This window comes from Lissotriton vulgaris, chromosome 10, assembly GCF_964263255.1.
Source record: "Lissotriton vulgaris chromosome 10, aLisVul1.2, whole genome shotgun sequence".
In the NCBI taxonomy this organism is placed as follows: Eukaryota; Metazoa; Chordata; class Amphibia; order Caudata; family Salamandridae; genus Lissotriton; species Lissotriton vulgaris.
In genome coordinates this window covers 888613217-888637765 of record NC_141698.1, presented here as the reverse complement: position 1 = coordinate 888637765, position 24549 = coordinate 888613217, and the positions used below count along the sequence as shown (strand labels likewise).

At 45.9% G+C, this 24549-nt stretch overlaps 1 protein-coding gene across 3 annotated transcripts in view; it reads right to left on the bottom strand.

Annotated features, from left to right (window-relative positions):
• The window catches only part of AKAP9 (A-kinase anchoring protein 9), a 1796561-nt gene that overhangs the window by 327541 nt on the left and 1444471 nt on the right, over positions 1-24549 (bottom strand). For all 3 annotated transcript variants that reach the window (XM_086941844.1, XM_086941845.1, XM_086941846.1), the window contains one exon: positions 4091-4273. In XM_086941844.1, the coding sequence (XP_086797970.1) occupies positions 4091-4273 (183 nt within the window). The remainder of the gene's footprint in view (positions 1-4090; positions 4274-24549) is intronic.

Here is a 24549-nt window from a genome sequence, read left to right as displayed (position 1 = left end):
CTATTTGTTTGTGGGCTAAAAACGAGAAAAATGAGGCATCACAGAAAATTGCAGAAATACACATTAGCAATAACTATTTGGCAAAATCACAGACTTGAAAATGTGTTGCAGTGGGAGTAGAACAATGTGAGCATCAAATGATGAAAGCCTCTCACCTCCATTACCATGTCCGAAGAGGAAGATTATTCCTGGGTATAATACATTTAGTAGGGATAGGTGAACACTCTTTGAGGTTTAATGATCACAGTTCCAAGATTATGGGCAAAACAAATAAGACTGCAACTAATAAGTCCCAGTCTAACTTTGGATGGCACTCTGGCTATATTGAGTCTGTGCTGTAGACTACTCTTGATAATATTAGGACATTCAACAAACAGATCTCTTACTGCTCTTATGTAACCAAGCTGAATTTATAAAACGCGTCATGTGACATCTAAAAATTCAAAATGATGGACAGCTGGTACAAGTATATCACTATAAGGGGATATCAGAACAAATATGTAAAATCCCTAAAAGCGCAAAAGGATGCGCGACAAAGAATGATCATTTAATTCACAAGTAGACCTGCCACTTGCCCATCATTACCCCAGACTACAAAGCTATACTGGTCTCAATTGCATGTGTTGAACTGTGCTATGCCTGGAGACTCCTACAGGTTTGGTTTGTTTCTTACCTTTACAGGTTCAATCAATAAAATGTTTTTGTTTGTTTAAAGAATGATCATTTAAGTCAACTGCACAGTAGAATATATATATTATCTTGACTTCCCGTTCTTGTTTCAGTTTGCCTAAATGTTGTCATTCTCTTGATATTTATCAAACTAATCAGATCACATATCTGCACATTTTGCCCATTCCTCCATTATTTCAAATGAAAACTTGACTGTTGGTGAATAAAAGAATGGCACACTGCAGCCCAACACCACAAGCAATTGTTTTAAATAATGCCAATTGCAAATTTCACCTGACTCATCAATTGAAGCCTTTGGAATTTCAGTTTTTGAACAATGGGTGTGGAATTCCACTGTATTCCTTGTCCTACACATATTGGGTCACGAAAATATTATACTAGGGAAACAGAGTCTCAATTAACTGTCCATCTCCTGATAACTAGAATCTAATTTATTTGAGGAGTTTTAATTTATCCAATGTTTAAATGGTGTTGCATACTTACACGATTTAGCCAAAAGCAACAATTATGTATTGCTAATGTAATTACTCAGACTGAATCTTCCTCTAATCTAATTCCATCTACCGAATGCGAGTTTACTCTTTGAAATAGGCTCACCATGGCCAAAGGCCAAAAACTCTCAAGCAATTACTCTAAAACCTTCATTCCTACTCATGTAGAAGGCCATAAAATATCACCATGATGAATCAATGCATCCTGTATTTGCAACCAAAACCACAACCAATCAAAACCATAGGCCAACAGCAAGTGAGAGACAGAAGGAGATTACAAGTGAAATAAAATAAGAATTAAATATGAAAAATAGGATCAATGATAAGTGATGAGGCATTACTTCAACTTCTGTGTGTCAGTTCTTATGTGCAGATGATTATATAGCCACAACAACTTCTTATGTTCACATCTTTGCTTTAAGACATGTTATAATAAGAGAGAATTGTATAGAGCTGTAACCCAATCTTTAAATCCATTGCAACACCCCGTCTAGAAAGATTTCCTGACTTCCACCCGACAAAGCTTATCCAAGTATGGTGTTCAGCAGTTATGCAGTTGGCAAACGCCTTCATCTTGGAGCTGTGACTATCACATAGACCTAACAGGATAATATCCATCACTTAAAGATCTGAGGTCAAGCTAAAAGGTTTTGAAGTCTGCTCCCAGTTGGGACGTTGATCTTTCCTGTAGTTAGGTGTTCAATGAGTCTGAGGGCTTGGAAAACAAAGCGAGGGGCACAGGGAAGGCCTCTTTTATGTTTCACTGAAACCTTACCCAATAGCCTGCTTCTAAATCTATTGTTCAAGTGACAATAGGCTGTCACTTGGGTGGATAGATTGTACGTACGGTGGATGAAAAAACAACCAACTCTTTTAAGAGTTGGATATTTTCACTTTTGAAAAGCAGGATGATGTGCTTTCTATTCTTGGAAGAAAAAAAAATAATCTCCTTCAGATGGCATACCAACAAATGCATGGCCGGCAGCAGGTTTCTGAGCAAATCTTGAGGAACCAGAACGTATTCTTCAACAAATTAAGCACTGAATATAAATAAGTACTTTTAAGATTTGGTGACTGTTGAAACAGCAATGTCAGATACAGAGGTGGCTCATCCTTCTGATGAGCACATCCAGGAGGAAATTACTAAATATGTTGTTTTTGAACATGTGAAATAGCCTATTCAGGAAGCATTTGACATGGTATTGTCAAGAAAAAAAAAAGGAGGTAGCGAGGAGTGCAAATCATTTCTGAAGAATAATGTGGGATGCAAAAAGCCACAAGAAGAAAATATGTGTTGTAAATGAAACGGAGAGTACAGACAAGTCAGTAAGAGAAAGAGGTGATGTCCGTTGCGACACAGAAGAGAGCGAGATGTCTAAAACAGCACTCCATGAGGGCAATTTAACCCTGCACAAGATGAGGTCTTCACACAGTCTTACTATAATGATGACCTGAATAATGATGCAAATGAGTATGTTTTACATATAAATGCTGACATGGGTTCATGGAACAAACTAAGGATGCTGATGATGAGGTTCCTCAAGCATCTAATATTTTAAAGGATCCTTTAAGTCAAACATTACTTGATCCTAAAGAGATAAGACTGCCTGTAGGTGAAACTAGTGACCTCTGGAACATGTGGCAGAGTATAGTAAAATGTGGGTTCAACAGCCTTTGTAAAAAGAAGGAAGGCAAATCATGAAGACAAAATGTTTATGCCCAGTAATAAGGGACACGGAACCAGAACTAATTTAAGTTTTGAAAAATCCCAGGCATGGATTAGAATGTTCACTTGTGTGAAGAGAAGATTTTAAATGTATTGGGCCCTCTAGGGCATACATTCGATTTGGTGGAGAAAGCACATCTTAAAGGAGGTGATTTGGATATTTAATTTTTACAAAGTTTGTGGCAGACAGCGCTTAGGGTTTTGTTTTGTTGAGAAAACGCTAACATTGGCCTTACTGTTGAGAGGCGCATTACAGACACCAATGGGAAGAGGGTGGAGCAAAGGTGGGACATGTGCCCGCCTTTGCCCAATTGAGTGCTGTATTAAAAAAAAAAAACGCATGCAAAAGCCAATAGTAGCAGACGAAAGCAAAAAGGTCAGCTTTCAGAACCCCCTACATGAGGTCTCGCGCTGCACGAGCACTGCTGCACTTTGCAACGCTAGGCGCGAGACCTAAAAACACACACGACAGGAGGAAGAGAAAGACAAGAAAACAGGCACAAAAGGAGAAAGCAGGAACCTGCAAGAGTGGGAAAAAGGGGTAGCAGTGTCTGATAGTGGATTAAGGAGGCCGGAGGTGAATTTAACACTACGCAACAATGGCATTGGGTGCAGTGATTTTTAATAGGACCACCAGAGCAGCACCTTTGCGCTCCGGCACTCATTCTTTTACAAATTAAGCATTGCACAGGCCAGGGTTGTTTTGGGCTCCCAGTCCGACCCTGGAGATGCCTAATATTTAATTACCTGCTGGTACTGTTAAAATGTCCAGGGGTCCCTTTTGCTATAAGTTAAACACGCTGCTGAGTATACATATGCATAGAAAGAAAACATTCTGCTAGGGCGATATTCAAACACGCTGTGACTGTATGCAATATCCTCCCAGTGAAGAAACTAGCTTACTGCAAGTAGCCTAGTAATAATACATATGCCACTTTTACTTGGGGAAACCATAAGACTAGGAGACTGATAGGGTAGGGCCAACAAGAAACGATAATAGGTTGGATGGGATAAAACTTGCAATCTGACTGTGAAGTTTAACGACTAAATGGAAATATAACACTTAAACTTCCGCTTCAAGACATTATGACCGTGAATTAACTATTTTCTCCAAAACCTGTGTCTGAAAACATTTGTTTCTTCAAAAGGAATAAAAAAACAAACAAACAAAAAAAACACGCACTTTGTTATCCGTTGCATTTTCAAGATGTTGCTGCATTTTTGTTATTTGCTCATTTAAATGATCGATTTCCTTGTCCTTTTCTTGCATAATTTGCGCAAGTTTCCCACTGTGTGAATAAAGATCCTTTACAGATGAATCTTTTTCCGAAGCATGGGCCCCCATTCTTAAGTTATCCAGTTCATCCTGTCATTAAAAACAAGAGTATAGTTAAATATTCTGATTTCATGGAAAGAGAACATTATAACAAATCACCATTCAAGAGAAAACAAACATGAACCTCCTCAGTACATTATGGATGCACCATTATTTAACATTTACAAACTACTCACAAGGCCCCATGAATGCTTTTCTCTAGTAATTTCTTCTTTAGATGTGTTTTGGGAACTTCAGAACAACAGTTACTCACAGTAGTGACACTGTTCAAAGTAAATGTTACTCCTAAGCACAAGAGTTCAATCCAGACCTCCAATGAAGGCTGTTCCTTGCAAATAATGAAATAGTGGTGGTATGAGACAGACTCCTGGTGAGTATGGTTTATTTGGTATGAGTAAAGTAGCACACACTAACCATCATAATACTACCACTCCAATTTGGCATGATTTGAAAATGTAGTTGATTTCCTGTAAGAGGCAAAGGAATACAAATGCTGTTAGAACAGATTTTCCAGTGCTGTTGACTTGTTAATTAAACACAACCTTGTTTTTAAATGTACACGCTAAAAGGAAACAGAGTTGTTAAACATTCTAATAAATGGCTACTGTGAAGCTGCACTGAGTAAAGCGCCTTGCTGCAGGTCTAGCCCTGTTCCCAGTGCTCGTTGGCTGACTTGGGCTCTCAGGGCTCTGGGTGAAGTTGTACAGGGGATAAGGACTGGCCACATTTAATAGCCTTTTGGACATGGTCCTGGGTTCAGCTTGACAGATTTTCAAGCAAGTGATGCTGGGTGCAAGGCCTGGCTGCAGGCAACACACTGGGTCCAGAGTTTACTGGCCATAAGCGAAGTAGGCTCTTGGAGAGAGAGAGAGAGCAGAGTGCTGGGCTTGGTGGAGGTCAGTACCTGTGCTAATACTAGTGGGATTAAAGTGGAGGCCTTGTGGTCTCTAGCATAAGGGCTGTTAAATCCTAGGCCTAGCATTAGCATTTTTTTCTTTGCTTATAACTTTGACTGCATTATGTTTTCAATGTTAATTCTCATAGAAAATGTTGTTCTCTGCATAGTAAAACAAGGCTCAATGGAGTAGTAACATATTTAGCAATGAACTAGAACTTCACTGAGAAAAGTGTATTTTCTTTGGATTTGGTGTAAATCTGGTCAGTAGTTATTTAATATGCAATAAAAACTGATGTCATATGAGCTTAAAAACAATAATCAAAAATTAACTGTTGTAAGATTATCCTCTGATTAGTAGGAGTTCCAGAAATTCAAACCCTCAGAAGATAATTATTTTGTTAAATAAACAAATATTATCGGAAGTGGGAGCATTTTTTGCCCTCTGTTGTGTGTGGGATCGCTAAACCATCTGATCATCCAGTTAATATAATCGGCTGGCAGAAACTGAAAGTATGTTGGGGAAGCAATTAGAGGATGCCATTCACTGAAGTCTACATCTAGGGAAAAAAATGAGGGAGATGTAATAAGGAATCCGGGGTAGTGTCGTCTGACCTAAAGCAGAATGTAGGGGGTGGGGATAAAGGGCAGAGGAGGGGCATATACTGTACCCAAAACTAAAAAAAGTCCCACATTTTTCTTGCGGGATTTGAAGATCCTAATTCAGGTCTGCATATCCAATATTTTAAAGGAAAATCCACAAACAGGCCGTGCCGTGCAACGCCAGAAGCCATATGCAGCTGGTTCAATGAGAAAGGAGCTGTCTGGGAAACAGATTTGGATAGGCTCTATGTTCAAAGAATATTGTGCACAGTTGAAGGCCATGTAAAGCTTTTCCAGAGGTACATGGCTGACTTTGGGTCTGGCTACAGGCTATGCCCTGTTCCAAGAGGCCCTCACACCTGCCCAAAAGAAATTCTAAAATAACTGCACCCCCACTCGCTTCACAACGCAATGGTAGACGTGCTCAGCTGCACAGTGGGATGCTGGGCAGAGTGCCTGGTGGCAGACACTGCAGAAACTGCTGCTGAACACGACTGAAGATTGTCCATAGTAGATTTTGGGTGCAGGCCCGGTCAATGACCCCTAGTGCGAGCAGTATAAAGCTGTTTGCATCATTGCTGTGCGCTCAGCACAGTGTGCTGAGCGCACAGGCCATTGGCCACACAATGTCTTGAGAATGGTTTGCTTTGAACATAAGACTTTAACTTATCTGTTACAAAAAGCACAGAAAAAACCTGAAAAACATGGCTAAATACAGTTATGTCTACGAAATAAAACCAATAAAAAATGTCCACAACTATGTTCTTCTGTAATATGATTCTAAAATAGAAATGGTATTACGCAGTTTCCCTGTATTCTGGCAATAACATGGAATGTGATTTTTGCACTGGAGTATTAAATATGTGAATTTATGTTCATTAGTTCACTTGTTTCAAATATTTTTTGTTGTATGTGTACTGGCATGGAATAAATAAGTAGTATAAATGCAGATATTCAGGGTGAAATACGCTATTAATTACCATTGTTGTAAGGGGGAGGGGTCATGACACTCTCTCAACATTAGTAATACATAGCCTCTACATACATGGTAATGCCATGGATTTTTTACCATTTTGTTTTTTCATAAAAGACATTTCAAAGAGGTCTTCAAACACAGAAGAGTTGTTCCTTCGTGTAAAGTCATTGTAATCTCTGAGGCAGAACACAGTTTTTTCTCATTTAAAAGTATGAATGTGTCTTTACTAGTACACTTGTTCCAAATAACTTTTTTGGCCGGATATATTTTCAATTGAGATATACATATGATATATGTTAGATTTGGGGGTCTATAGTTGGCACAGGTAGGTACTTGTGACAAATAGGGACCCTTGCCTCTAGTCAGGGTAAGGGGGTACACTCCTAAAATAATCCCTGCTCACCCCCATGGCAGCTTGGCACGAGCAGACAGGCTTATCTCAGAGGCAGTGTGTAAAGCATTTGTGACCACATACAGTAACCCAGTGACAACACTACAGATGGACACCACACAGTTGTATGTGAAAAATAAGTATACTTAATAAACACTTATCACAAGACCACAAATGACAAAAAAAACACAATACTATTCTTAAAATGGTAGTTTTAGCTTAGTTCAGTTCAGTTCTTAAGATGCAACACTTTAAGTCAATGTACCTTAGGATGCGTGACGCTTCCACAACAAAAGTGTTGCAGCGATAGAAATGCGGCAAAGTTCTGGTGCAAAGAAATAAAGACATGAAGAACATCCAGATGCGGTACGCTTCTCCGATGATGAGAGCAGTCTCGGTTCTAAGCGTCAACTGCAGCGGCGATACCCTTGTTCAGCGATGCAATGGCAACAACCTCGGCTGCGGCACTCTTCTCGTTTGTGAGACACTTCCGCGCAATGCGGCAAGTACAACGGCGACATTCAAGATGCAACAGCAGCAGCTCCGACGGTGGCACGCTTCTCTGTGGATGCAAAGCGCTTTTCTTGATGCGGTGCAGTGCGACAGCTAGAGAGGCGACATCCACAATGCGACGGCAGCAGCAGCGACGGCAACACACTTCTTCCTCGTTGAGAGACGCTTCTCTCGATGCGGTGCAGTGCGACAACAACAGCAGCGACATCCAAGATACGACGGCAGCAGCAGTGACAGTGACAAGCTTCCTCTTCGTTGCGAGACGCTTCTCTCGATGCGGTGCAATGCGTCAACTACAGTGGCGAAACCCTCCTTCGGAGTTGCGATGGCGACATGCTTCTTCCTCTTGAGTCGCACTTCCAGCTCCTTGCGACACGCAGTCCCTCAGAAGGACCAAAAACAGCAGAGGGCACTTCCAAAGAACTCTGGGGAGCTGGGGTTTGTAGTCTGTTGTCTCTGAGACTTCAGCAAGAGGCAAGCTCTGTTCCAAGCCCTTGGAGATCCTTCACAAGTTGAAAATAAAGCACACACAGTTCTTTCTCATTTCTTTGGCAGTCAGGCAACCACTGTAGGCCAATCCCCCAAGCAGCACTTCAGCTTAGGGACAGTCTCTCCTCAGTTTCTTCAGGTTCGTCTCCTCAGCAAATGTTTCTTCTTGTAGTCCAAAAGTGATCTAATTTCTTGGGAGCAGAGTCCCAATATTTATAACCCAAAATCATTTGTCCTCTGAGGGCAGAGGGGCCTTTGCCCAGTCCAAACCAGTTCTAGAGCATTCTGTTTACATGACTCCTTCTTTCCTTTCACAGTTCAGGGCAGAAACATCAGACGCACCACAGGAGGTTGATCCAGCATTGTGGAGGAAGGGCACAGCCCTGGAGCCCTCCGTTGACATGATTCCTTCTCTCCTTTCACAGTGCAGGGCAGAGACATATGACACACCACGGGGGTGGAGCAAGCACTGTGGGGTCAGGCACAGTCCTATTCAGGTCCCAGGTGCAACTCCTCCCACCCATTTAGATGCAGATCTCTCTATTCACCACTGGGTGGACTCACCCGGTCTCCTGGAATCCCTCAGCCCTGTCACTCAAAAACACCAGACAAGGAATACACAACCTAGCAAAGGCAGGCTTTGGCTAGTTAGACAAGAAAATACCTGCTTTCTAAAAGAGGTATTTTCAAACACAGAATGTTAAAACCAACTTCACTAAAAGATGTATTTTATCATTCTGAGTTCGGGCATACTAAACTCGAATTTCTACCATGTTCCCTGAGTTAGTTAGGATTATAAAATGTAATAATCTAACTGCCCATTCTGGCCTATGGAGAACAGGTAGCCTTGAAATAGTGAAAAACGAAAATGGCAGTGATTCACTATTAGGACATGCCACACACACCAGGGCATGTCCTACCTTATACTTACAATGCACCCTGCCCTTGGGCCTACCATAAGGTGGTCTGATATGAAGAAAAGGGATGGTTTAGGGACTGGCATGTGGGTGCATGTGCCCAGTCAATATGTCAGTACCAGACTGCACACAGGCTCTGCGAGGGCAGGCCATAGACACACTTTTACAGGCTGCTTCTGTGGGTGGCACAACCAATGCTGCAAGCCCACTAGCAGCATTTGGTTTACAAGCCCTGAGCACACTCAGTGCACAGCACTAGGGTCTGACCAGTAAACCAAATCAGCCAATCATGGAATCATACATACAGCAATTTACAATAGGGAGAGCATATGCAGTGATCAGCAGTGGTAAAGTGCCCAGAGTCCTAAAACAGAGTCATAAAACAGCCAACAACAGGTCAGAAAAAATAGAGGAAGAAGGGAAAAAGTTCACGGATGACCCTGCAAAAAGGGCCAAGTCCAACAATATATATGAACATTCACTGAAAAAAACAAAGGTTAAACTCTAAAAGCCACAGAAATCCACTGGTTATAGTTATCTCAAGTAACTATAACTTGTGCTCGAAGGTAACAATAGCTTGCGCCGCCCACCATGAAGTTTATTCATCAATAATTTAATTCCAAATGTTGCAGTGATATTATCAATGGTGTCATGAGTGAAGTAATATGTCGGGCAATTAGCAGTGCATGGCCAGTGCGCAAGTTATAGTTACCTTAGAAAATGAGTTATACTTACGTGAGATAACTAGAACTGGTTAATATGTGTGATTTTTTAAATTTAAAAAGGTACGTTGTTACTGAACATTTCACTTACCTACAAGGTTTCTTGGCCATTCAGTGAATTTCTAGAGTTTTTTTAACGTAAAGTAATTATGTTATTACCATACGTAAATCCAACCACCCGCTGCCAGCTGCCAACCCCTCGCATGCAGCCAACATCACGCTGCAGAGGGAGTAGGCCACAAGCCACAGGACAGGCACTGTGGCCAACCCACCCAGAGGCAACCAACCCCACTCTGCGCACAGTCTTTGGCGAGAGGTTGGTCTGCGGCCAGGCACTGGGGCCAACCTCTCTACCCACCCTGCAGGCAGCCAACCGTGTGCCCCCCCCCCAAGCCTCATTAGTACCTGGGGGCCTCATCCCCTGGGGCCAAATTCAAGAAAAGAGGAGAGGGGGGCTAACCAGCCTCCCTCTCCAAGCCTTCGCAGGCCCAGGGGATTATATCCCCTGGGCCATATTTTATTAAAAATAGGAGCTGGCAGTGCAACCCCACACCCCAAGCCTTCTGGGGCCGCAAGGATCTAATTTCCTGGGTCCTGTCTTTATAATAGGTGGGTTCCCCAATGCTCACCCAGGACACCCGCCAACCAACGCAATGGGCCGCAGGGAGAGACCCCATGGCCCCCACTGACTCCCCGCATGGTGTGGGAGCTGGCATTCTCCCGCCTGGGTGAGCTGCTGCTTTTTTACATGCACCCTCCGGCGGGAACGATATGTGTTTTGTTTCCATGTCCACAGGAGTGCAATCTTGGAAACAGAACACAAGTCTGTTCCCAGCCAGCAGTAGCAGGCTCCCAAGTTTGCTCCCATTTGGCGGGAGATTTAAAAATGCTACACCAATCGAGAGCAAACTTATGTTTTCCTGCTGGTGCGGCCAGGGAAACTACTGTGTCCTGGGGGTGGGCTCCCCAGGAAATAAATCACTGAGCAACTCTCGGGAATGGCGTCTCTGGGCTTTTTTAAGGCTTGGGGAGGGGGGCCACATGTCCATTCCCCTTTTTAATACATTTTGGCATCAGGGGATAGATATATGTAAGGTAGTAAGATTTTATATTGCGTTTTGAATGTTGGAGCTATATGAAAGTCGCTTAATAATTAAAAATAAACTAAACACTGAAATTCACCAAAGAATAACTTACACCACTATGATGCACTGCTAATGACATTACATATTACATCACTGATGACATCTGAAATCTATGACAGTGCAAGAAGTACTTAGGTCAGTTACGTATAACTAGTGAATTTCAGTGTTTCTGGTTTCAAAACAAAACCTCTCTCCAGAAGGGGTGGCGTACAGCATATGCTAACATCTTCGGTATCTCTCTTCCTCATTTCGGGAATGAACTTCTGTTTAAGCCAGGCATTTCGATGCTTGGGTAAATACGTGATTTTGAAGATGTCATTTACATCGCAAACCCTCTGCTCAGCTTTCTGTTGCAAAACGTACAAATCACATATTTCTTTTCTCCAATGAAATAGGAAAAATATTCCAGACAATGTATTCTCATGGAAACCTGGAATACTCAGTCTGAATGCCTTTGAGTTCTTCCTTTGTCTCCTGTTACTCCTGAAATTCTTATCTACAGTTGTCCTTTTTGTCTAGAAGACATCAGAAAAGTAGGAAAGGTTTTGCTTTTTCAAAGAGAAAATGATGCCAAAAAAAATATACACACTTCTCTGCTGATGAGCTGTACTATGGAAAGGAGTGCACTATGTGAAAGAATGCCAAGAACTATCTCAATGTTAATACATTCTCAATCAAGCCTCTACATAAAGATTAGCGGATCCTCAGTGGATCCTAGATAAAGACATGGGTGGGTCCTACAAATCCTGGATTTGCACTTCTGATTCCAAGTACTGTGAATCCCTTAGAACTAAAAAGTGGAAAAATTTAACTATTTAAGAACATCTAACTCTTCAGTTTGCTTAGATAATCCCTAATTTCAAACAACATATTACAATTTGTTTTCATACCAAACACGTTTTAAAAAGTTGATCAGTTTGCAGAACTCATTTTGGACTTGTGTTACTCAGAATCTAAGTCCCGCATCTGCAATTGCGCTAGAGTGCCAAACCCATAAAAAAACGTATGGTCACATAGTATTATGATTACTGGTGGATCGGCAAATCCACACCTGAATGACATGCAAGTACACACATCAGCCCCACTGGCCAAGAGCACTTCCATTCACTGGTGCATGATCACAGACCGGATGAAGAGCAAACCTGGAGCTCCTAGCACTTGACTTGGCTCTGTGCCCTTGACGCCTACAACATGCATCTTTGGACAGTCTCTGCTTCCGGCCTGGTTATGTGCAGAGAGACAGGGGCTCTGGGACGATGTCACTGCCATCTGCCAGGTGGGGTTAGAGGTGGGGGCGAGGGTGTGTGTGCGGGGGAGGAGACTGTGGATACTCCTCCACCTAACCCTGTTGTTATCTATCTTGATTCTCCCACCCCCAAAGCTTAAAGCTTGCAGGATACAACCATCTTGGTGATCTTGTGAACTGACCACAATGTTGGGAACACGTGATGTGTTGCCTGGGGGCTAGGGAAAGGGCATCTGCAAGCCCACCCGCAGAAGGGATTGGTTGAGTTACACACACTGCTTGGAAAGCAAACCCCCAGTGGGCCCTCAGAGGGGTGGATGAATAAGGTTGAACAGCAGCAACCTATTAGAGTATCCCCATCAAATACGTACTGCTTGTGGCGGCTATCATGGCTACAGGGTATGCTTGATCTGTGCTTAATAGTCATGAGGCAGAAGTGTTGAATTGGAAAAATGTAATGCAGAAACGAGGTTTACATTCTCACTGCTTGCTGTCAACAGGTAAAGAACCTGCATAGCTGATTCAGCCCTCCCCCAGGTCTCCCCACCTTATTGGGAGAAAGTTCTGAAGTGAACCATAACAGCTGAACCTGAGAACATTAATTTAGACACCATCACAGCCGCCATCACCGGCAAAAGTGATAAGAGGCAAATTAAATTAGTCTTCGAGCACCGGAAACTGCTAAAGTGTGGGGTAACTACATTAGACCCCAGAGCAGATGTGGAGGACTAAGATCCACTAGGTTCTCATAAGGACAACAAAGCCATCTTACTAAAACTCAAAGCCAGCCTCAGATCCATTGACAGCAAGAGTGATGTGATAACATTGCGCCTAGGGCAGGCTACTCCAATGAGTAGCTTGTGAGCTACTAGTGGCTCCATAACCACATATAAGTAGCTAGCCTCTGTGTGCAGCTCAGTGTACTAAATTGGAAGCTTGAGCTTGGTTGATTTAACAAATGTATACTAAAGTTTAAAAGTATGAATTTAAAAAAGGAAAATGTATGTATCTGCAGAACTCAGAAGCTGATGTTTGGTTAAACTTGGTTGAATTCTCAAAATATTGTTGAAGCCGATAGTTGAGTGATAGCTTATGTAGCATAGGGGAACCTATTGCCAATATCATTACTTTACTTTCAGGGGAATTTCATCTATGGTTGTTCTGTATTACCTGCATAGAGGCATTTCACATTGACAAAGCCTTTTTTTACATTACTGCTGGTGACTGTGCTTGATGAACTGAGATGATCGCTGGTAATCATGCATATGGGGGACCCACTAATGTAATCTTGTCGGTTGTGGTCATTATTACAACACTAATCATAGTATCTCTGAAAGGGTTTTATTGAACATAAATTGCTCTTACTAGAGAAAAGGTTGGAGGTGCCTTGCTAGACCATCTAACGGACAGGACAGATCGCTAGAATGTTAGTTAGGATGGATGGTGCAGAAGGCAGGATATCTGACCTGGAGGACAACTGCAGAGAAATTCTTGAAAATGAAAAAACTTTCATAGAAGCTAAAAGAGCAAGTAACTAATATATGGCTCTTACAGATATATCGTTACCAAAGGTAAGTAACTTGTTCATCTGAAAGAGACTATTAGTTATGGATTCCTTACCTTATAATAGATACCCCAGCAATACCAACCCCGAAGGTAGGTCTGCAAACCAGGTTCACACCAGGAAGTCCTGAAGAACAGAGCGGCCAAAGAAGCCGTTTCTCAGGACTTGGCTGTCCAGGCAGTAATGTTTAGTGAACATGTGCAATGAAGCCCACATAGCTGCCTGGCAGATATCATGAAGAGGGACTCCATGTCCCAAGGCAGTAGTGACTGCCGTTGCCAGGGTGGAACGGGCGCACAACCCTACTGGAGGTTCCTTTTTCACCAGGGAATTTCAAGTTTTAATGCAAAGAATGACCCATGAGAGCTGGTTTGTTTTTGCACGGCTCAACCTTTCTTGGTACCCACATAGCCAACAAAGAGCTGATCATCCATCCGGAATTATTTTGTGTGATCCAGATAAAATGAGAGCGCACATTTTGGATCCAGGCAGTGGAGACTCTCCTCTTTAGAAGGATGCAGGGGCGGGAAGAAGGAAGGTCTGTCCTATGTATAAAAACCACTTTGCGAACAAAAGGTCGAGTTCGAAGGACAACCATGTCCAGATGAACAGCAAGGAAAGGAAGCGTAGAAGAAAGAGCCTGAAGCTCACTCACCCTGTGGGCAGAGGTGATGGCAACCAGAAAAGCAGTCTTTAAGGTCAAGAGTTTGAGAGAACAATTATGTATCGCACAGAACGTAAGTCAGAACAACGTTCAAGTCCCACTGTTAAAACCTAGACTAGAGTGTCAACATTATCAGCGCCATCTTGCCCCCTTTTTGAGCCCATTCGTGCGCGTAAGCGGCAGCCATTTTAAATACCATGGCCTCTCTGCCCATCGCCGACAGCCAGCACGTCTCTCTCTCTCTCTCTCTCTCCTGACCTCGCAAGCATCCCCCGTGCGCTGACAGCCCCCGCTCTCACATGCCTTGGCCATAAACCCCTCTTCAGCACAACTCTGCCTCGGAACCCCATCCTGTTCCCAGCTCAACGCCTCCCTCCATTCCTTTCATGATTCCGGGCCCCTTTGATAAAACCCCCTTTCCTCTGTGCCCGTTTGTCTTACTCGTTCCCAGGCCGCCACCTGGCCCTGCGGATGCTGTTTATTGCCCCCCCATACAGTAGGAAGCTTCTCCCATCAAAGGATCCACGAGTTGATCAAAGCCCCCACCACATGAGATCCGATCAACCACATACATTCCGTGAATCGGCGGAATGTCCAGCTGCGCGACAATCATCACCTGTTGTGACCGGGGTGGGGACTTCAACTGTAAATGTGTGTGGGAACGGGTCTGAAGCGGGGATTCCGAGGATGTCCTTTCATACTTCAAAGCATTTGCAGGAATGTACGGCATGCAATAAACTGTAATAAAGATCATAAACCAGTGTATAAGAGGCCAGGCCTCAGAGATGCGGTTAGAGCACCTCGAGAAGATACCCTGCTGTCTGATTTTGATGCGTTCTGCTCCGTCGGAATAAAACTTCTGTTTCCTGCCTTCCAGTCTCCAGCGCCTGCCTCTTTGTTTGGTAATTCGAATGGTATAGAGGCGGTTAGCGCCGGGCAACTTTGAAAAAGGCCATTAGCCCTACCTTTTTCCACAATTGGCGTCCCAAACGTGGGGCCCATCAGCGACTCGTGGATCCAGTGGGAGAGGTCCTGACGACAGAGTGAACGACTGCAACGATCGGGAGAGCTCCTGTCCGATAGACCCTCGTCTGACAGCCGATCATCCGAACTTCACTGGTTCCGAACAGACCTCTCTCGAGTGATCTACGGTCCTGACTGGGAACCATCAGGAGTGCTGCGAAGATCACGAAGAATAGAGGACGATCGGGAGCTGGATTCGGAAGACAAGAAACTGTCCATGCGGTCCGGGTAAGGTCGTGTAAACGCGACAAATTGCGAAATGATTGCTTGATTTGGATAATACTAGTATTACTCTTTTGTTGGTTCTTTTGGAGATTCACCGTCTGCAAACGTAGAAACAACAGGCTCTCTCTCTTTGCAAGCAGTGAAGGATAGGTAACGCAGACTTTTGTCCCCGTTGTAATCCATCGTGCCTATCTTCCTCCCCCACTGATTGATTGTTTTGGCCCCGAACTGTTGTTCGCGGATTGTTTTCTGGAGATTCTCTGTCTGCAAACAGGGAAGAACAGGTTCTCTCTTTGCAGGTAGTGAAAGGGTAGGTAACGCAGATTTTGTCCCCGTTGTAACCCGTCGGGCCTACTTATTCTCCCCATTGATTGTTTGATTGACCGAACATTGACTGTTCGATATTGGTTCTTTTGAGGTATTCACCGCCTGCAAACAACGAAGAATAGAAATATTCTGTCTAGTCTTTGCACGCAGTGATAAGATAGGTAGTGCAGACTTTTGTCCCCGTTGTAATCCGTCATGCCTATCTTCTCCCCACTGATTGGTAACCTGTTTAGCCCGGACCGCTTATTAGAGATGAACCATCCGGCTCCACTGGAAGGCACCCCTAATAAGGACATGTTTATGAAGCATGGATTGATCGCTATAGCTTATAGCAAGCTGTGGCATAAATATACGAAGAAGGATCGGGAAAGTCAGTGGCCACTGATAGGATCCTTCGACAAAGATAAAATAAGCGCGCTAGAAACAGCCCTTGGGAAACACAAGACAACGCCCACCATGCTTGATAGTCTCGGCATGTGGCGCAAAGAAACCGAACAGCGTAAAAAGAGAAATGAAAGTAGGTTGGGAAAAGAGCTGCGAAAGGCAGCCCACCTAGCTGCTAAGAAATTAGAAGAAGAGATTAAGGAAAGAGAAGAAGCCAAACAGAAACTAGAGGTAGAGACATCGAGCCAGTGTCCGGTTAGAACACCCTCTACGCTCTATCCTGAGTTGCCCTCGAAACAGCGAGCCAACGATAATCTTTTGTTAGGTCCTCCGATCATCTACATGCCCCCTCCATATGCCCCTTCCCAACCCTTAGCACAGCACTCGCTACCCCCAAGCACAGACGAGAGTGGTACCAGAGCTTCGGTCCCCATGGCCCTGCGCCGGCCGAACCCCTTGTACTAGATACAGCACAAGCAACAGTGTTAGATGACCCTGAGACCCGAAAGACAGATTCCACAAGAACGAACAGGTTAAGCAAAGATGAGCGAGCAGGGATCGACAAGGTAGTGAGGACACTGGTAGAAAGAAAGGAGAGTGGAGAGCACATCACGGATATGTTCAACTCATATGCAGGGAGCCACAGACGGCATTTTGCCGTACGACTGTGTTATGTCCTGAATGCGTATGAGGACCGATATCGAGAAAAAGGTCCCGAGAGCCTAACGACTCTGTACAGAAAAGATATCGGGGATGAGGGCGAGTGTGACGTGACGGACCTCCTTACGCGTACGCTTGAGGTTTTCCGCCACCTCACTGAACAGGAATCGGAAGCTAGACCCACGACACCCGTAGCAACCGAACCACGAACTGAGCGAGCTAGCACCATGATGCCTATAAGAGAGGCTGCCCCCTACTGGGTTCCTCCACGAGGTCTAGGAACACACGATGACGTTAACCACCAAGATGCAAGAGGGAGGGTAGTGTACAACTGGGTCTACCAGCCATGGGATCGGCAAGATATTCTGACGTTCCGGAAATCTCTGCCCGATTTACGTAAAAACCCCACTGCCTTCTACACTGAATTAGGTACAGCCCTAGGTTCAACGATCATGACCCTGGCAGACATCAACTTGTTTTTCGGGTTATGTCTGCCAGCTGATGTGTGGAAGCAAATCCGGAAAGTCGACCACCTTGAGCTGTTCGGACATACCTGGTCACAACTCGATGGCATAGATAGGCAACGAGAACCTGGACAGAAGCCTTTGAAATCCATTTTAGACCTCCCAGACAAAATTGTACAGAAATTGAAAACCCTGATCCCAGAAAAGAAAGTGGACTGGTCGATAGTAACGGCTTGCCGTCAGAAACCCCAGGAAGACGTATCAGAATACTTCTCCCGGTTTGAAACAGTGTTCTCCGATTACAGCGGCCAGGACATGACCACTGCAACCGGACACCATCTGTTTGTCCAGAATTATGTAAAGGGTTTGTCGCCGGAGGTCTCTCAGAAACTGCAGGCCAGTGAGAGTAGTTGGGCAGCCTCCAAACCTGCGGCTATCCTTCAGATGGCCCAATATTACGAGCACCAGAAAAATGAAAACGATAGATCAACAGAGAAAAAGAAGAAAGACTTAAAAGAAAGGGTGATGATTGCACAGTTGCAAGGGGTGACTATAGGACGAGAGCACTACAAGGGAAACTACCAGACGAATGTCCTTAGGAACGCACCCCCTAAAGACCATACCCCGACTCCCCATGTTGGACGTAGAGACATTAGCGAGGACCAGTGTGCTTTCTGCAAGGGATTCGGCCATTGGAAATCCCAGTGTCCGGTTCTGTTGGAGATGAACAGAAATAGGGACCCCAAGGACGTAGCGGGTGGACCAAGAAATAGAGGACAGCAACGGGGGTCCACAAACGACACGACTAACGATAGATCAAACAGACCCAACACATTTGACCGACCCCGAAAGAACCAGTACCAGCAGTCTGACTGCGATGATGCCCACGACTTCGCATAGGAATGCCAAGGGAAAGGGAGGGATCCAGTCGAGCTCTATGTTGACCAGCAAGGTCCTTATGTCACCGCTAAGGTCCTGGGTACAAAGTCTCCATTTCTGGTAGACACTGGCGCGACACGTAGTGCGTTATCTAAACGACTGATTCCAAGGGCACCCTTGTCTGGCTCACTTGTAACATCGATAGGTTTCGATGGGACGCCCTCCACTAACCCTTTGTCCGCACCGATCCCCTTTGACTTAGAGAACAACACAACTGACACAACGTTTTTGCTTTCGGCCAATACTCCTGACGCCATTATGGGACTTGACTTGCTGAAGCATTTCCGAGCGACTATTAGATGTTCCCAAGACGGAGTTCGAGTTTTTCTGTACGACAACCCCATTCTGCTCAGACATTGCCCTTCCCGATGCATGTTTTCTATCATTGACACTGACTCGTCCCTGCTTGACACTCTGCCTCCGTATCTATGGGCCAAGACAGATTCGGACGTAGGACGCATGATGATTGACCCAGTGCACATCACTGTTCGACCGGATGCAACACTCCCAAAACTTCCACAATATCGGATATCGCCCGAGGGCGAGAAGGCATTGGTAAAGATTATTCAGTCACTGATAGACGCAGGAGTGGTAGAGGAAGTGGTTAGTAACGTTTGCAACAGCCCTATCTTGCCCATTATCAAGAAACAAGGAGAGGGAGATGAGAAAGCATACCGCTTCATCATCGACCTTCGAGAGATCAACAAAGTGGTTGTACCCCAGTACCCCGTGGTCTCGGACATCACCACTATCCTGACTTTGATTCCTTCTACTGCCGCCACCTTCACTGTCATTGACCTCAAAAACGCATTTTTCTCTATCCCCATCCACCCAGACAGCCGATATCTCTTTGGCTTCACCCTAAAAGCCCGCTCATATAGATTCTGTCGAACACCCCAAGGCTACACAGAAAGCCCCAGCATCTACAGTCAGGCCCTCAAGAGACAACTGGATGAGGTCCAGTTACCCGATGGAGTGGTGTTGATACAATACGTTGATGACATCCTTTTGGCGGCCGACACCACTCCACTAGCAGTCACAGCCACCATTCAACTCCTGCACTTCCTTGCGGAAAATGGCCACAAGGTCTCCAAGAAGAAGTTGCAATTCTGCCAACCCCAGGTCACTTATTTAGGCCACCTTTTGTCCAAAGACGGAAGGAAACTTACTCCCGACCGGATCCAAACCATTCTTGAAACCCCTGTCCCTAAGACTCAGAAACAAGTCCGCTCCCTACTAGGCCTCACCTCCTTCTGTCGGCAGTGGTTGCCAAACTTCAGCCTCATTGTGAAACCGCTGCTTTCTCTGTTAGCTAAAGATGTCCCCTTCCCCCTCCCTTGGACCCCTGAATGCCAATCCTCCTTCATAGAGCTACGAGATGCCCTCTGCTCAGCCCCTGTCCTAGGTACCCCCGATTACACAAAGCCCTTCTCCCTCTTCACTCACGAAAGGGAGGGATGTGCTTTGTCTGTCTTGACCCAGTCCATTGGCCCAAAGCAACGACCATGCGCTTACTTCTCTGCCACTCTTGACCCTTTAGCCAGAGCCTTGCCTGCCTGCCTTCGAGCTGTAGCTGCCGCTGCTATCTCTATCCGACAGAGTGAGGGGATCGTACTCTCGAATTCCCTCACGGTATTAGTACCCCATGCAGTTGACACCCTCCTGAACCAAACTAAGATGCAACACCTGACGAGTGCACGACTGACTGGATACAAACTGACTCTGCTTGCACCCCACATCACCCTGAAAAGATGCACCACACTGAACCCGGCAACTTTGTTGCCCCTACCGGAGAACGATCCCAATGTGCCCCCTGTACATGACTGTGTGACCCTCACGGACGAACAGACTAGAAGTAGGGTTGACCTCAGAGACACGGCTTTTCCTGACCCTGACGGAGAGCTGTGGGTGGACGGTTCTTGCATAAAACTCCCCGATGGCACCACTTCAGCTGTCTATGCAGTCACCACAGCCCGAACTGTAGTAGAGACAGTCCGCATCACACAACGATCTGCACAGGCAGCAGAACCGATTGCCCTGACACGAGCATGCATCCTAGCAGCAGGAACCACAGCGAACATTTACAACAACAGCCAGTATGCCTTCGGGGTGGTTCACCATTTTGGGCTCCTTTGGAAGGAAAGGGGATTCTTGACCTCACACGGCACCCCCATCTTGCATGGAGATCTAGTCTCCGCCCTGATCGAAGCCGTCCTCCTCCCCAAACGACTTGCAGTCATCAAATGCCAGGCACACAAGAAGGTGACAGACATTATTGGACAGGGAAATGCACTAGCCGACACCACCGCTCGGACCACAGCTGAGAATAGGACGACGACACGCATGTACGTGACTAGGTCACAAGCAGAGAAATGGACAGACGCTAGAAACACTATTAGGGACATTCAAATGGCCAGCTCACAACACGAATTGACTGAATGGGCACGGGTGGGACTGAAAGACGAAGAAGGCTGCTGGCGGACAAAAGACACAAACAAATGGTTGCTACCTGACTCATACCCGATTCCCATATGGACTATGGCACACTCCCCTGCACACATAGGATCAGCCCCCATGATTGAACTTGTCTCCAGAGTTTGGCACAACGACAAAATCACAGACTCAGCCAAACGTCTGGTCCAACAATGCATGATATGCTTGCAACATAACCCCGGGAAAGGAACTGTGGTACCCCGGGGAGGGTTTGGGGTTCCCAATCACCCATTTGAAGTCCTGCAGATGGACTAAATCCATCTAGACAGATGCCAAGGCTTGAAATACGTACTTGTTGTGGTGTGTGCATTCAGCAAATGGGTGGAAGCATACCCAACCCGTGATAACACTGTTATGGCCACTGCAAAAGTACTGTTAAAGGAATTTTTCCCTCGCTACGGCCTTTGTCGAATTTTATGGAGCGACAATGGCCCCCACTTCGTAGCCGAAGTTATCCAGCTCATCTTGAAAGGGCTGGGTGTAAAACAGAAGTTCCACGCAGTCTTCCACCCCCAGTCTGCTGGACTTGTTGAGCGACACAATGCCACACTAAAGCTAAAGCTAGCCAAGATAGTGGCTACCACAGGACTGAAATGGCCGGAAGCTCTCCCACTGGCATTGCTATCGATGCGTTCCACCCCCACCAAACACCACTTGACACCTTACGAGGTCGTTTTCGGCCGACCTATGAGCGTCTGGTCTGCACCAAAACAGACTTCCATTCATAACGTTCCGAACGTCCTAATGTCTGATTACTTGTATAAATTGACTGAAACTTTGTCTGCCATTCACCAACAGGTGCTGCATGCCATCCCTGACGATTCCAGGGGTCCCGGACACAACCTGCAACCCGGGGATTTCATCCTGATAAAGAACTTCCAGCGCGCCAAGAGTCTGGCACCCCGGTGGACGGGCCCCTGGCAAGTCCTATTCACCACCCGAACAGCTCTTCGAGTGGAAGGAAAGCGGACCTGGGTGCATGCGCACCATTGCAAGAGGATTCCCCCGACTCTGATGACGACTGAAGACGTGACCACCCAGGAAGAGCTCCTGAACAAAGACCGACCATCGCTGAATTGCTACCCAGACACAGAGACACTTGAACTTGCAAAGATTCCTGACCCTACCGTGCCATCCAAAGAAGGGTATAGCCTGCGACGAAAGGAGAGAGTTTCGGCTAAGCAGACCATTGACTAAGTCATAATTCTCAGATCGGTGGCCTAACACAACAAAGGCTGTCAGGAGAGAAAGCCAGACGAGGTCTTTGGTTCTGCCCGCTACCGAGCTCCCTTGAAGATGATGGAAGCGCCCGATAAGAAGGTGATGGAAGCGCCCGATAAGAAGGTGATGGAAGCAACCGGACATCCGAAAATCCGCTACAGTAACCCAAAGACAGACAGAATCCACAGTTCAAAGACAATTGCACTTTTTATCACGATCCTCTTCTGCCTTCTCCTCATGACCACGCTCTGGATTGTGGAAGAAAATGCACCTGCTCATGAGACATTCCTGACCACTGCACAGCCTACCACCATGAAGGAACATTATTTGATCTCTCTTTCTCCCCAACTCAGAGAAAGACGAAAGGAGTTTTGGAACAACTCCTTTGTACAGCTGCTGCACCAGCACAATCTTGCCACCAATGCCACCAACTGCTGGATCTGTGGGTTGCTACCCCACGCCACTGGACATTCGATACCCTTCATCCCTTCACCCTTCTCAATTCACGGCTCCTGCCTTGCTTGGCTGATCCTCCTGCAAGAGAGCTATAAGGACAATGCCACCTCCAGCAAAACCATGACGCATTTCTTTCATGAGGTCTGGCAAAACAAAACAGAGACACATTTCTGCCCGCAGACCTCCAACGACTCTATCCACATGGACATCCCTGCTAAAGAACGAATTGAAATGCAGGTGTTCAACAATCCAACCAGACCCACCTTCTCCTACCTATGGAAGCGAACAGCTGCCACTCTGACTGTGGCTCTATCTGTCATCAACGTCACAGGCCATATGTGCATAGAAGGGCTTGGTGCACAGCTGGTGGGCCGCAGTGCTTGCCGCTTCACCAGAACTTTGGACTCTACCGATCCACCTTCCTTTGTATCCTCTCCAAACATGTACTTCGTTTGCGGCACAAAAGCCTACACCTGGCTCCCCAAAGGCTGGGGGGGCACCTGTTTTATCTCCTTCATCCTTCCTCCGACCTATGTGGCTCCAGCGAATCACCATAGACAAAAACGAGCCAAGGACATTGAACAAGCCGACTCTACAGGAGCACAGTTCCTCGACGCAATGAAGGGACTTGTTCCACTCTGGGGCCCGATGGCAAACAGCCGTGCCATCCGACATCTGACTCAGGCAGTCGAGACAACAATGAACATCACAGCTGGTATCCTTGCTAACAACACAGCCGAGCTTCAAGCAGTCCGCCTGGTGGCTCTCCAGAACCGCCTTGTTCTAGATGTGGTTCTAGCGGATCGTGGTGGAGCATGCCGCATTATTGGGTCCAGCTGCTGTACATATATACCGGACAATTCACCCTCAGTGTACAAAGCCATCGAACATCTCCACAGACGGTCCTCAGAAGTTCACCAGGAGCAGGAAGAATGGTCGCTTGGTGGATGGTTGTGGAATACCGTTAAGAACTGGGGCTGGAGACTGTTTACCATTGTCCTGATTCCTGTGGTTGTAATATGTGGGTTCTGCTTAGGAATTCAATGCCTGCCGCCTCTGTGTTCATTATGTGCAAATTGTATCTGCCCTAAGACGGTGGACTTTGGAAAGGAACGCATGGGAGCACTGTATGACGTCGAGGTTAGGAATTTAATGCAGATAGATTTTGAGTAGACAAGCTGGCTACATATGTTAAAAAGGGAGGACTGTTAAAACCTAGACTACAGTGTCAACATTATCGGCGCCATCTTGCCCCCTTTTTGAGCCCATTCGTGCGCGTAAGCGGCAGCCATTTTAAATACCATGGCCTCTCTGCCCATCGCTGACAGCCAGCACATCTCTCTCTCTCTCTCCTGACCTCGCAAGCATCCCCCGCGCGCTGACAGCCCCCGCTCTCACATGCCTTGGGCCATAAACCCCTCTTCAGCACAACTCTGCCTCGGAACCCCATCCTGTTCCCAGCTCAACACCTCCCTCCATTCCTTTCATGATTCCGGGCCCCTTTGATAAAACCCCCTTTCCTCTGTGCCCGTTTGTCTTACTCGTTCCCAGGTCGCCACCTGGCCCTGCGGATGCTGTTTATTGCCCCCCATACAGTAGGAAGCTTCTCCCATCAAAGGATCCACGAGTTGATCAAAGCCCCCACCACATGAGATCCGATCAACCACATACATTCCGTGAATCGGCGGAATGTCCAGCTGCGCGACAATCATCACCTGTTGTGACCGGGGTGGGGACTTCAACTGTAAATGTGTGTGGGAACGGGTCTGAAGCGGGGATTCAGAGGATGTCCTTTCATACTTCAAAGCATTTGCAGGAATGTACGGCATGCAATAAACTGTAATAAAGATCATAAACCGGTGTATAAGAGGCCAGGCCTCAGAGATGCGGTTAGAGCACCTTGAGAAGATACCCTGCTGTCTGATTTTGATGCGTTCTGCTCCGTCGGAATAAAACTTCTGTTTCCTGCCTTCCAGTCTCCAGCGCCTG